The sequence below is a fragment of the Mirounga leonina genome, unplaced genomic scaffold (genome assembly GCF_011800145.1).
Source record: "Mirounga leonina isolate KUSES-001 unplaced genomic scaffold, KU_Mleo_1.0 Mir_175, whole genome shotgun sequence".
NCBI lineage: Eukaryota > Metazoa > Chordata > Mammalia > Carnivora > Phocidae > Mirounga > Mirounga leonina.
In genome coordinates this window covers 10,229,029-10,243,978 of record NW_023270453.1, presented here as the reverse complement: position 1 = coordinate 10,243,978, position 14,950 = coordinate 10,229,029, and the positions used below count along the sequence as shown (strand labels likewise).

Here is a 14,950-nt window from a genome sequence, read left to right as displayed (position 1 = left end):
AGCTTTAAAAAGATTTCATAGGAATACTCTATACTTTTGGATGGTGGGGAAACCTGTATACTGTTGACCCCTGAACACAAGTTTGAACTGTGCAGGTCCACTTAAATGTGGATTTCCCCCCCCCCCCAATAAATACAGTACAATACTGTAAATGTTATTTTTCTCTTTCTTATGATTTTAATAACATTTTCTTTTCTCTACCTTACTTTATTGTAAGAAAACAGTATATAACACATGTAACACACAAAATATGTGTTTATAAACTATTTACGTTATCAGTAAGCCTTCTGGTCAACAGTAGGCTTTTAGTTAAGTTCTGCCGGGAGTCAAAAGTTACACATGAGTTTTTGTGCAGAAGGCTGGTGTCCCTAGCCCCCATGTTGTTCAAGGGCCCACTGTATATATAAAACCTTGGACCCTCACAGTCATAGGCACTCAAACAACAAATAATTCATTCTGATTTGGGTCACATTATTTGGTCAGCTCAGGCAGAATGGGCTGGATGAAGGAGGGAATCCTGGCCATAGTAAAGAATCCTGGCTATACAGATGCTCAAAAGGATTCATGTCCTTTGGGGAGGGTGGGGGAGAGAAAATGCCACACAAAAAGAAAGATGCACCTTACCAAAGGGGTCCCACATAGTCTACATGGGCAGACACTGAGGGTAGATAAGAGCAAGAGCAAGAAGGTGTTAAGAATCTCCTTGACCCTCTCTCCCAAAGTGCCCCAGCTTGTCCCTAAGTCCAGAGGGCTCAAATAACTGCCTACCCAGAAGAATATTCTAACATACTCACTCTAGAACCAACCTGCTTTGTTCCCTCTTCCTCCCACTCCCCTTGAAGGCGATCATTCATCTCTCTTATTCAAGATGGAATGAATAAAATGAATAAAAGATGGAGAAGTGTTTGTGAGTCCATGAGAGAAGAAAGGGAAGAAAGGGAATGAAAAAGAGAATGAGAGGAGACTTAATGGCACTTGACTATTATCTTTTTACTCAGGCCTCCCTAGGAACCAAGCTATAATCCTTAGGACAAGCCAAATATTGCAGGTAAGGTAGAAGGATGCCCCGGGGGTTAAGAACAACAACAACAAAAGCGCTTCAAAATTAAAGGCCTTTCCAATCAATAAAAATATACAGTCAACCAGGAAACATCAACCTAGTTCGAGACTCTAATACACAGTCCTTGCCTTTCCAAGTCACTCAGGAACATAAAAAAGAAAGTTTTAGCTGAACACTGAAATCATTAGAAGAGACTAGAGAGTACTATTTACACTAGAAAAGCAGACAAATGAGACATCTGTTCTTATATAAATTAGATATTTTTCTATAACTCAGCTCATATGAAATGCGTATAAAATACAGAAATGCAGTAAAGAGTTAACAGTCAATGCTACTTGTAAATTCCATTGCTGAAAAGACTGCCCTCTATCAGCCAAACCATACTTAATATCTTTTATTGTTTTCAGTAAGATAACTTACTAGAGAAATAAAATTTTTTTAAAGATTCTATTTATTTATTTGACAGATACAGAGAGCACAAGCAGGGGGAGTGGCAGGCAGAGGGAGAGGAAGCAGCAGGCTTCCCACTGAGCAGGGAGCCCGACGTGAGGCTCAATCCCAAGACCCCAGGATCATGACCTGAGCGGAAGGCAGACGCTTAACAACTGAGCCACCCAGGCGCCCTGAGAAATAAAAATTTAATGACCCCAAACAAATCCCTACGAGTGTGTCTGAAGCAAAGGCTAGCCGAGTGCTCCACGTGCTTCTCTACGTTTTCCCAATGTCCTTGTTGTCTTCTTAGGCTTTGGGCTGAGTGAAAATGATGTGTCACTTTTTGTCCAAGGTACCTAGGAACGAGCTGAGGTCACACACTGTCCTCTCATGCCAGGATCTATGGCAATGATATAAGATGAAGTTTGTAAACTTCATTTTTCAGAGTAAACTCGAATGTTGCATAAGGTTTGAATGGAGCTACCAAATCAATCCAAATTCGATGCAAGGTAAATTATAGCAGAAGCCACAAGTGAAAAGTGAACAGAGCGCTAATCCAAACAGGGCAGATTTTCAAAATCTATTTATTAATATTATTAACCACAATTTATTTAAAAAATAGAGAGCTGTGCCTGGGTGGCTCAGATCACTCTTGGTCTCAGGGTCATGAGTTCAAGCCCCACATTGGGCATTTAAAAAAATAAAAATAAATAGAGAAAGAAAGAAGAGGAAGAAAAGGAAAAATTCCTTAAAACATACCAAAATTTACCAGAAACATATTGCCACGAAATATATGAAAATTCTGGCCAAACATTTTGCCATGATTTAAAAAATACTAAATGAACCCTAAAAGAAATGAGGAAGGGAGCACAGGAGAGAACACACTTTGAGAACGCTGAATAAGAGGCAGAGGATAAAAAAAGACACTGAAAAAAGTGATTAGTGAGAAGATGTAGCTGGAAATAAAGCAAAGGAGATTCAATATGTGCATAACTGAAGTACCTTAAAAAGAAAACCAAAACAAGAGAACAGAACAATTATCTAAATATACTTAAATATGAAAATCAAGAAAACTTCCCTAAAGTATTCAATTTGAACACTGAAAGGGGCATGGGGAATGACCCATGGAGAATGATCAACAACACCAAGGCATCTCCATCCTAGTAAAGCCACTGGATTTACTAGGAGAGTTACTTGGGTAGCCATATGAATGACCATGTCAATTAACAGAAGAGAAAAAGAAAAAAGGTACGCTAGCCTCCAGCTTCTTCTCCACAGTAATACCAAATGCCAGATGACGCTGGGGTAACACCTATAAGGTATTTAAGGGAAAAGGTATGAGCCATGAATCCTACAACTAGCTAAGCTGTCCTTCAAGAAACAAATCCACAGACACATCACTCTGAATGTACAAGAGCTCAAGGGATATTTTTTCCCAAGAACTCTTCTTGAGAAAATTATTAGAAGATGAACTTCAGGGGCGCCTGGGTGGCTCAGTTGGTTAAGCGACTGCCTTCGGCTCAGGTCATGATCCTGGAGTCCCAGGATCGAGTCCCGCATCGGGCTCCTTGCTCAGCAGGGAGTCTGCTTCTCCCTCTGACCCTCCCCCCTCTCATGCTCTCTCTCTATCTCATTCTCTCTCAAATAAATAAATAAAATCTTTAAAAAAAAAAAAAAAAGAAGATGAACTTCAGCAAACCAACAGATAACTGAGGAAACGAGAGAAACAGGGCTGCTGAGAGCATGGAGTATTTAGACTGCAGAACATAAAACAAACAAGGGGGTTAGAGTGACAAATTAGGATGCGCTACCAGCATGGAGACAAAACATAAGGAGGGTGGATGGAAAAGAAGAGGGGAAGTCAGGTAAGTTTGCTGCTTGCCTGCCTGTAGCACTGCAAGTAAAGTAACACTGGAAGCTGACAAACCAAATAACACAAGTCTAAGCACACTTAATACTGAAAAAGGAAAATGTTAAGGAAGATAACATTACAGACCAACACCAGGTGGGTAAGGAGAGGGAGAAGAAAGGAAGAGAACACAAGCTAACTTCATCATCACTTGTGGTAGGAACAACAAAGATTGTCTAAATAAAGGACCATAAAGTAAACCTACAATTATGAAGGTAACTACTAAAATAAAAATACAAACCTTCCTCAAATCAGAAAACACGTATACCCACATATGTACGGCAAATAAAACAATACAGATTACATAATGAAAGACTTTTTAGGGGCACCTGAGTGGCTCAGTGGGTTAAGCGCCTGCCTTTGGCTCAGGTCATGATCTCAGGGTCCTGGAAGCAAGTCCCACATCGGGCTCCCTGCTCAGCAGGGAAACTGCTTCTCCCACTCCCCCTGCTTGTGCTCTCACTCTCTCTCTCTGTGTCAAATAAATAAAATCTTAAACTGTTAAAAAAAAAATTTTTTTTTAAATTAAACCAAAAAGACAAATAATATAACAGAACTTGGACCAATCACATCTGTCTTATCAAAAGTGTAAATAGGGCACCTGGGTAGCTCAGTCAGTTAAGCGTCTGCCTTCGGCTCAGGTCATGATCCCAGGGTCCTGGGATCGAGTCCCACATTGGGCTCCCTGCTCAGTGGGGAGTCTGTTTCTCCCTCACCCTCTGTCCCTTCCCCCTACCCCACCCCTGCTCATGCTCTCTCTCAAATTTAAAAAAAAAAAATGTAAATAGCCTAACTTAATGATAAGAAACATATTTTCAGAACAGATGTCAAAGTAAAATTCAATTCCAGAATATACGAGAGACTCAACTAAAGTGATTCTGAAAGACTGAATATAGAAGGTCAAAAGTATACTAGAAAAAGAAATTAGAAACTGTAATCTTAATACCAGATAAAGTAGTATCAGGCCAAAAAAGCATTAAGACAAAGAATGACACTTTATAGTGATAATAGGTTCAATCCACAGTGAGGTGTAAGTTTTATCTTCATACCAAATAACACAACAATAACATTCGAAAAGCTGAAATCATAGTAGTTATTAGGAAAATAACACACATCAACAGTAGTCTTTAATTCACCTCTCTTAGTCCAGAACCCCTGGGTAGAGGAAAAAAAGTAAAAAAAAATGGACTAACTTAATAAAAATTATTTAATACTGTAAACTTCCCTGATCAATACATTTAACTCTTACCATAAAAACAAAGAATGCAACCTTTTTAAAAAAATGCTTGTGTGTGGGGTGCCTGGGTGGCTTAGTCAGTTAAGTGTCCGACTCTTGGTTTTGGCTCAGGTCATGATCTCATGGATCACGGGATGGAGCCCCGCATCGGGCTCCCTGCTCAGCAAAGAGTCTGCTTGAAGATTCTCCCCCTCTGCCCTGCCCCGCCCTCACATGCTCTCTCTCTACAATAAATAAGTCTTTAAAAAAAATGCTTGTGGAATGTTCACAAAAACTGACTATGTAATAGGCCATAAGGAAAATTTCAAAAAATTCTAAAAAGAATAGACTGTATTTTCTATTCATAGTGCAGTAAAAATACAAATTATTAACCAAGTCAGACAACAAAACAAAACAAAAAAGTCTCACTACCTGGAAGTTTCAAACCTCTCTCAGATACCTCCCTAGGGAACAAAATAGAAATATAAACTAAAATTGGAGATTTTCTAAAAAACATAAAAATAGAAATCACTACATGTAGGAATTACAAGATATAGCTAAGACCATTCTCAGAAGACAAATATGTTAAATGCCAAAGAAGTAACAAAATGAATGAAAGAAAGTTTATAGCAGCAATGTCTACAATAGCCAAACTGTGGAAAGAGCCAAGATGTCCATCGACAGATGAATGGACAAAGAAGATGTGGTATATATATACAATGGAATATTATGCAGCCATCAAAAGGAATGAGATCTTGCCATTTCCAACAACGTGGATGGAACTGGAGGGTGTTATGCTGAGCGAAATAAGTCAATCAGAGAAAGACATGTATCATATGACCTCACTGATATCAGGAATTCTTAATCTCAGGAAACAAACTGAGGGTTGCTGGAGTGGTGGGGGGTGGGAGGGATGGGGTGGCTGGGTGATAGACATTGGGGAGTTGTATGTGCTATGGTGAGCGCTGTGAATTGTGCAAGACTGTTGAATCACAGATCTGGACCTTTGAAACAAATAGTACAATATATGTTAAAACAAAAAAAAAAGAAGAAGAAGAAGAAGATAGCAGGAGGAGAAGAATGAAGCAGGGGGGAAATCAGAAGGGGAGACGAACCATGAGTGATGATGGACTCTGAAAAACAAACTGAGGGTTCTAGAGGGGAGGGGAGTGGGAGGATGGGTCAGCCTGGTGATGGGTATTAAAGAGGGCACGTTCTGCATGGAGCACTGGGTGTTATACATAAACAATGAATCATGGAACACTACATCCAAAACTAATGATGTAATGTATGGTGATTAACATAACAATAAAAAAATTTTTTTTAAATGAATGAAAGAAACCAAGATAGAAGAAATTGGTAAAAATCAAAAGACAAAAATGATGAGTAAAAAAATTATAAAGCAGTAAAATAAATTATATTTGGAAGCTGGTTTTTTGGTAAAGGAAAAACAAAAACGGATAAACTACAGGCTGACATGCTCAAGAGGAGAAAAAAAGAAAAGGGAAGTACAAACACAGCGTTGTCTGCAATGGCAAAGACTAGAATGTCCAAAATGGTTAAATATAGTACATCCATAAATAGAAACACTGCAGCTTTAAAAGAACAAGGGAAATCTTTATATATTGATATGAAAGCTCTCCAAGATATACTATTAATGAAAACAGTAACGTTCAGAATGACAGGTACAGTAAGTTGCCCTTGTATAAAAAACAGTAAATATAAGAATTTATAAATACATTTTCTTGTACATCAAAAAGAAACTTAGAAAGATATACAAGAATCAAGACAGTGGTTTCCAAATGGAAAAAGTGGAAATTGGGTATAAGGAAAAAAGGATGGAAAGGATACTTTTCAGCACACAATGTTTGATACTTCTGGGTTTTGAGCCTTATAAATGTTTTAGATTTGCATATGACCAACATTAATTCATCAAATATTTTCAAGCACTTAACAGAACTATACTTGCTGTGGAAAATGTAAAAAATGAAAAGATCCAGAACTCTCTTTTTTATTTTTTAAGTAATCTCTACACCTAACGTGGGGCTCGAACTTACAATCCAAGATCAAGAGTCACATGCTCTATTCACTGAGCCAGCCAGGTGCTCCAAGAACTCCCTTTTAAAGAGCCTATAGGGGCGCCTGGGTGGCTCAGTTGGTTAAGCGACTGCCTTCGGCTCAGGTCATGATCCTGGAGTCCCGGGATCGAGTCCCGCATTGGGCTCCCTGCTCAGCAGGGAGTCTGCTTCTCCCTCTGACCCTCATGATCTCTCTATCTCATTCTCTCTCTCAAATAAATAAATAAAATCTTAAAAAAAAAAAAAGAGATTATGGGCCTCTACCAATGAATGGACCTAATGAAAACTTTGCTTAAGAAACCTTTAGTGAAATCCCTCAGAACCCTTACTTTCTGGGGAAAGTATCTATGTCAGCTATGTGGTATGTAATCATTGTAACAGTTAACAAAATTATTTAGTTATTCATTGTTGAATAAAGAGAAAGGCATCTCCTCCAGGTTCCTAAGGTCAATAGTCTGAGTGGTCCTCCATATTTCAGGACCATTAATTTAGTGTAATTTACAACATTATTATTCTCTAAAAGCATTATGCAACTAAACATGCTTCTTGAATTACCAGCAATATAATCACTAATGTAACTTTCAATTCTAAACTAACGTAATCACAAAAACATGGAACTTTTCATTTAAATACAACTGTAAAAATTAGATACACTCAATTAGTCTGATCTTTATACAAAATAAAAACTCTCCAAAAAACTTACAGACCTTTTGTTATTTTTTTCTCCTCAGGGGCAAAAGTATAAACCAACTACTTCTAGAAATAATTAAGTTATTACTATTCTTAAGTTACTATTATTCTCAAACATTTTCTCTTCAAATAATTAGGTAAGCATCAGAAGAAATATTTCCACTAGAGCTAATGAACAAAAGAAAAGAAATCGAGAAACAAGTTCTAGAAAATATGCTATAAATAATAATGTCTGTTGACAAGAGATATTTTTAAAGAGATAATTGAACAAGAACATTTATCTTACAATCATCACTACAGAGTAAAAACACTAACAAATTACTTTGTTTTTTAGTACCTACCTTTGTCTGGGAACTATAAAGAGTGCCCGTACCAACTTCTTCCTATTCGCTTTTGTATTCATGTTCATGCAAAAATCCATTGCTGCCTAAAGGAGAAAAAGCAAACTTTTTTCCTTAAAAAAATATATATATAAATTTAGCTAATGAAAGCAGAAACCATGCATGCTACAAAGGACTTCTACTTGTTCCTAAACACTTCAAAATGGTTTTAGAACACTAGTATTGTAAGCATATGCCGAACTAAAAGATCATGAAAGCTTAAAGTCTTCTCTCCTTTTAGATCTCAAAATACATGTCTCATAAACTTCTTAATTACAACCTAGAGTTAGAAACAGAAAGCCAAGTGGGTGGACTGAAGACCTGCCATGAATTGTTTGGCAAATAACTATATGAAATGGCAATTAATGCCTCTGAGCTCAATGAAGTCAGGTAAACCAACATTAATATTGGATAAATATTCTGACAGAATTAGAAAGTAGCAAGAATAGTTCTTGCCAGGAACCAAGAAAATTATTAATGCTAATAAGGATAATCAAAAAAGAACAAAGATAAACTAGAAATGAGAGAAAGGTATATATTATTCTCAGAAACATGTAAAAATAAGTGCCTCAGCATTGACTAAAAAGGTTTAGTTTAGTGTCAACAATCAGATTTGACAACTTAAAGAAACCACATCACAAGACTCCAATAAATACCCACAACTGTTATCTAGTGTAGCAACCTACCATTCTATACTGTAGTAAAAAAGAAGTGTTCAATATTTCATCACTATGTCTGACATATAAGCGTGAAAGAAAAGCTGAGAGGTATGTGTTCTGGGAAGCCACTGGAAAGCAAAAATATGAGTAACTGGTATTTTTAAAACATAGGCATGTATACTTTAAAATGTTAAAGATTTTCAGTATATTTGGTTTAAGAAAAATAAGTTATACTTTAAAAAGGAATAAACTACCTTTATATATACTTTTGAGGATTTCAAATATTATCCTTCCATAGGTTCACATGTAATGTAATGATTATTTTATCATTAATCCTAATCCTTAATCTGATAATCTCTTGATTATCAGATGCACATAAAAGATCCAGAGTTTCCAGATCTATTAAGGATTTCTACTCTTGCTATAGACAGAATGTACTGAAATACCTCCCATTTGGTTAAATCTTTTGAGGAAATGGCACAGCTAACACTGATTAGATTCAAACCTGGGACACTAACTCACATTGCAGTATTCACCAAGATCAAAATTTTATATCAACATTAATCAAGAGAGTAAAATCAATTTAAAATTTTCTTCTGCTTGTAAAGAGAGTATAATAAATGTTATTAAAGCTTACATTTTATAACGGTAAAGTTTATCATAGCTAATTAAAATAACAAAGAGAAAGGAGAAAATACAATAAATTTCCTATAATCAATTCACCCATAGGCAACATTGAAAAATTCTGGACCTAATAAATAGAAATCCCAAAGTCATGTACTCAGAAAATAAAATAGGTTAATACTAGAAAAGTTCACACACACAAACTCTTAAACCAACATTTCTGAAAATATTAAAAAACATTTTAAATGGCCAATAATGGCTTATGTCTCACTGTAAATTAGAAAACACAAAAAATAAAATGTATTTCAGTAACTACTTTAGAACACTATCCTTTGAAATACATAAGTACTTTGCATATTCTACCTAAATAAATTTTATGAAGACAGAGAAGGCAATAATCACTTCACAATAATCAAAGGCCACTTAGGTTAAGGAAAAAAAACCCTACAATGTTCAAAACTCTCCACAGATCAGGAGTCCGTAAAGCATGTCAATGCCTAACACACAGTAGGGGTTCAGTAAGTATATAGAATAAATAAATAAAAGACAAGATGAGTAGAAAACTGTAAAAATTACTAATTTCAGAAAATTAAAAGGAAAAAAAGCTTCATATGTATATTAATTCTTAGATTTAACCAGTCCTGTCCTTTGGGAGAAATGGAAGCAAAAGGAGTCTCCCTGGTGGTATCTATTTGCTTGAGGAACAATTGCTGATTGACAACTCAGTAAGCAGTATTATGAAAACTTGTTTCAAAACAATTTAGGTCAATGAAAGACAGTTCAACAATCATTTCTTATTTTATTAAGTAAAAATAAATTCTTCTGATCAAATGTATGCAGAAATAAACATTAAAAAAATAATAAATAAACACTACCATGAATGACATTACTCACAGAAGTTACCTAAATGAAATTTTCACTCTGGTTTCTATATTGTTACATAATTATTGAATTCAAAGAATTCTTAGATTTTTCTGTTTCCCAATTACTTTTCCCTCTCAAGCCATTTGGACCTTTGTGAATGTATATGGAAGAAATACCTTTCATGAGGACGCTGACTCCCCAGAGGAACCCACTGGAGTCCAACAGGGAAGAGTGGCCCATGTGACCCTCAGAGGGCTAACTCAGAATTTACTATACAGTCATTACTGGCAAGAGCTCTTAATACTGAGCGGGGCGCTACAGGATACCTTCCAATGCAGACTCAGAAAAATAATGCTACTATATACAAAATGGCCAAGTTCCTTCTCACCTTCAATTTTCATGATAGTACTCAAAATGGGGTACAGGGATGGAGCATAAGTGTCAAGGTATCTCTCTGTCATCCTCTGTTTATGTCTCATGAATGAATATATGAAAATTTGGCAGGGGAAAGATTCAATCATATTTCAAACTTGCTAAGTTTTTGAAAACTGTACATTGACCTAATCACTCCAAAAAGTAAGCCAATTTGGAAACAGTTTCGAGCTTACTTGATTACATGAATAGTTACTGAAATACATCTACATTATTTGAAGGAGAACTAAACGAGCTCAAAGTTGAAAAATAACCTAACCACTGTAGTTCTCTATAGGAGACTGTCAAAGCATTATGGGGAAAAATAGGATTATATTACACTCTCACAAAAAAATGGCTTAAAGCAACAGTTTCCAAACTTTGGGTCTCAAGTGCCCTTTACTTCATACTCTCAAAAATTAAGGACCTGAAAGAACTTTGTTTACATGGGTTACATTTATCATCATTTACTGTACTAGAAAAATATTATTTCACTTAAAAATACCAATAAATCTATTAGTTGTTATTTGTTTTTGGAAATAACTACATACTTTAAGAAAAAAAATTTAGTGCCAGCAGTGGTACTTTTTTAGAAAATAGCTAGATTTTCATATCTACTTAAGCATTCAATCTGTCATGATGTGTTTTGTTTTTTGGATGAAGTAAATGAAGAAAATCCAACTTCACATATATACATAGCTAGAAAAGGGAGATGTACTCTAATATACTTTCCACTAATGGTAGATATTCTTTGATACTACCCCAAAACTTGACAAGTGGTAGTTTCCTAATGGTTAGCTGCAACGTGGAACCAAAATCAATTTTTCATGCTATATTAAAATCCACTGGTCTAACTTGCATTTTTGAGCGAATCTTTAACACCCAAGCAAGATTCTGTGAACACTGTCTCGTAGTCACTTAGAACAATGGTTCACTGAGCAATGCAGATCTTCCACACACATAATTTTATGTATTTAAAATTACATTATTTAATATCATTGCAAATTTCATCAGAAAAGTCCTATCAATAAAATCTCTTCAGAAAAGAATTGGGAAAGTATCAAGCTTATGGTGGTAGATGTAAGTTTTCCAAAATTCTAACTTTTGTTGAAAACTCCAATTCGTTCATTGGTAATAAATACTTTATTGCTGTCCTTGAAGTGACAGGCTCACCTTGTTCATGTTGGAAAACTATCTGCTAAATACCCAAGTCTGAGTTAACACAGTTTGCTCATCACTTCTTTCAAGTAAAAATGGTATTCTATGAAAAAGCAACTAGTTCAGCTTGCAACTCAATCACACAAGTGGTTTTTCGTAAGACAACCTTGAGAAAGTGGAAGTGCCTTATATGCAATCCCCATTTTTTCAGATTAAAAGGATGTGTATTCAAAGATTAAAAGGAAATAAAATCACAAATTTTTATAGAGTCATCAAGGAGATTCTTAAATGAAAGTAGCGCTCTCTTTTTAATTACAAATGCATGGCAGTGAAGAATACAAAGGCTACTAGTACAGTTTGCACCCACTCATGCTAAATTGCCACTTCCTTTTGCAAATGTCAAAAACAATGAAAAGGCGGGGCTTGGGGGGAACCCTAATATTGGTATGATAAGAGTTTTAACCTTATAGAACTCATGAAAATGCCTCAGAAGACCCCAGGAATTGACAAAGCATACTTAAAGAATTTCTGGTCTAAAACCATATTTTCCAAACAGTGGGGTCCCTATGTGAAGGGGAGAAGTGTCAAGCCAATTCCAGACACAGTTTCACACTCAAAGATAATATCTACAAATTGGCTCCAATTTTCTATGTTTATTTTGGATTCCCATAAAAGACTCCACTTGAAGAAATAGTTCATTCTATGGCTAAAACAGTCCAAAACCCACAAATATTCCTAATTAGAGCTATCCCACAAGGTCTATGTGCTTGCATAAAGTTAAACCATGACAATTATACCTTGTCTATCAGATCTCGGTTGACACAGTTGGGCAACTGCTGGAGGAAAGCATCTACTATGAGCTTGAGATGAGATCCAGTGCTGGCTTCTTCATCCTCTTGTTCTAATATAAAATTAATTTTTAAATAGGTTAAAAAAAATACAAAGAGACAATACCCAGAGACAAGAACAGAAATATTCTATTGTAAGTTATTTGGCAAAGAGATTATCTACAGCTTTTCTTATGGAAAAATGGAAGCCTTTTTTGAGCTATTACCCTAAAGTTTGGGTATATCTCAAATCAGAACCCAAAGACACTACAGTCTTTCAGATACTGAATATGAAAAGGCAAACTTTTGCCTTAGACACAAAAACTTAAACATAAATTGCATGTAGTTTTATAGTAAATTTGTTATTTTTATCTGCTGAGCATCCCTCCCCCATGTCTTCAAGTAGTAACAGCCCTCCCATCACTTGCTTGCCTTTGAAGGCAACCCATGGGATTCTGATAGAGAAGGGCACAGCCAAAGCACAGCACACCACCTTCCTCTTAGCCATAGGCAACCATGACACAGGATTAGCCAAATCCTTCCATGATACTTATGTACAAGCACTGAGACAGACTCTCTTTTCCTTTGATGTTAATAGCTGATAGGATCTGGGCTTAGGGCAGCCTTCAACCATGCCCACCCTCCCTTCATGACATGGAGAAAAGAAAACCGACAGTAGGAAAGAATGAAGACAACAGAGAAATAAGCAATACTGACAAAAGGTATCCTTTTAATAAAAAAATCCCAGCTAATAAATGGATAAAGAAGATGTGGTGAATATATAGATCTACATAAAATGGAAATATTACTCAGCAATAAAAAGAATGAGATCTTGCCATTTGCAACAACAAAGAGTGTAAAGTTAAGTGAAGTAAGTCAGAGAAAAACAAATACCAAAGGACTTCACTCATATGTGGAATTTAAGAAACAAACAAATGAACAAAGAATAAAGAGACAAACATAAAAGACTCTTAAATACAGAGAACAAATTGGTGGTTGCCAGAGGGGAAGCAGGTGGGGCAGGCAGATGAAATAGATAAAGGAGATTAAGAGTAAACTTATCATGATGAGCACTGAGTAATGTACAGAATCACTGAATCATCATATTGTACAGCTGATGCTAATATAACATACTGTATGTTAATTCTACTTCAATAAAAAGTCCTAACTAATAAAGAAACCTAATAGGAAGTATTTAGGGAATAATTAACAATATAACATTTTTATTACTAAATACAAAACATTACTCAATTATAAAGACAAATAAAATTGTAACAAATAAACTTATCTACTAGTTGTCTTTTTCTCTCTCAACCATTTTAGAATAACTTTCAAATACTTTTATGTTAAGACTGTAAAGATTATACCATGAATTAAATTAATGACAAACTAGCAAATAAAGAAGCAGAAGAAATATCTATTAAGATACTGAGAATTTAGATGATCATTAAAGCGTGTATTCACATTATGCGGGACATATCCTGTTTCTATTCTAAATCAAATTCCAAAAAAGTGATGGCCTGGAAACAGGAAAATAGAGAATTAAAAAGTAAAGCAAGAGCTCTGTGTATAAAAATTAATCAAAAATTAAATCATTAGCAAAATAACACTTACCTTGCTCATCCAGAAGTTTCTTTGTGAGATCCTCAGCTTCATCTCCACCCTCTAACTCCAAGGTATCATCATTAATTTCTAGGTTCTCCAACTCAAGTTCTAAATCCTCAGGATTTGATACCTCTTTATTATCCTTTGGTTCTTTCATCTCTATTTGAAAACAAAGAATCAGTATCTCTGAATTAAAAGTCATACTGAAATCCTGCCACAAAAATAGATAAGGATTCATAAAATCTGCATCATTTGTCTTAGAATCTACATATATACCTGGCAATAAACTTGAGTATATATTTAATATACTCAGATTTTATAAAAATAGTACACTCATTGAGAACAAAGACCATAACTTCTTCGATTCTATATGCCATCTATTAACCGAAGGAATGGAGGGATGGATGGATGGATGGAGACATACATGGCATGAGGATCTGTAGTAAAGAGAGGAAAATAAAGCTGATCAGATAAAGTGGACTCAGAATAAGGTGGGTCTCAAACTCCATGACGACAAGTTCAGACTTTCTCTTTTATACAGTATGAGTTATGCTGGGTCATGAGCAGGAGATAACATTTAAATGTGAACTGATGTGAAAATTGACTTACCAACAATACACAAGATAAATCAAAAAGACTAGATGTAAAAAGACCAATTAGGGAAACATCCTTATAATTTAGATGTGAGGGGTTACAGGAAATAAATAAAAAATGCAACAAAACAAATGGCCAAGAGTTGGTAATAAGGCTCAACAGAAAGGATAAAAAAAAAAGAGGAACTAAACCTAATTTCAACACTATTGCCATAATGTTGATCATTGTTGCTGACAGGTAATTGCCAATTCACTGTATTAGCCTTACTTTTGTGTTTGAAAATTTTCGTAAATATAAAAACAAAAAAATCTGAGTTCAAGACTTTATGCTTAAAAGAGTGGTAGACTTAGGGTGTCAACTGAAATTATATTTTTCAGCCTCATCTCTTACAATCTCTAACCTCATAATTTCTGCATTGAAAGCAGAAATGTTTTACTGATACA

At 35.4% G+C, this 14,950-nt stretch overlaps 1 protein-coding gene across 2 annotated transcripts in view; it reads right to left on the bottom strand.

The window, feature by feature from the left end:
* Positions 1–14,950, bottom strand: part of UPF2 (UPF2 regulator of nonsense mediated mRNA decay) — a 111,526-nt gene that overhangs the window by 60,995 nt on the left and 35,581 nt on the right. For both annotated transcript variants that reach the window (XM_035021654.1, XM_035021655.1), the window contains exons 6-8: positions 13,923–14,072; positions 12,279–12,382; positions 7,727–7,812 (exon numbers count right to left, since the gene is read on the bottom strand). In XM_035021654.1, the coding sequence (XP_034877545.1) occupies positions 7,727–7,812; positions 12,279–12,382; positions 13,923–14,072 (340 nt within the window). The remainder of the gene's footprint in view (positions 1–7,726; positions 7,813–12,278; positions 12,383–13,922; positions 14,073–14,950) is intronic.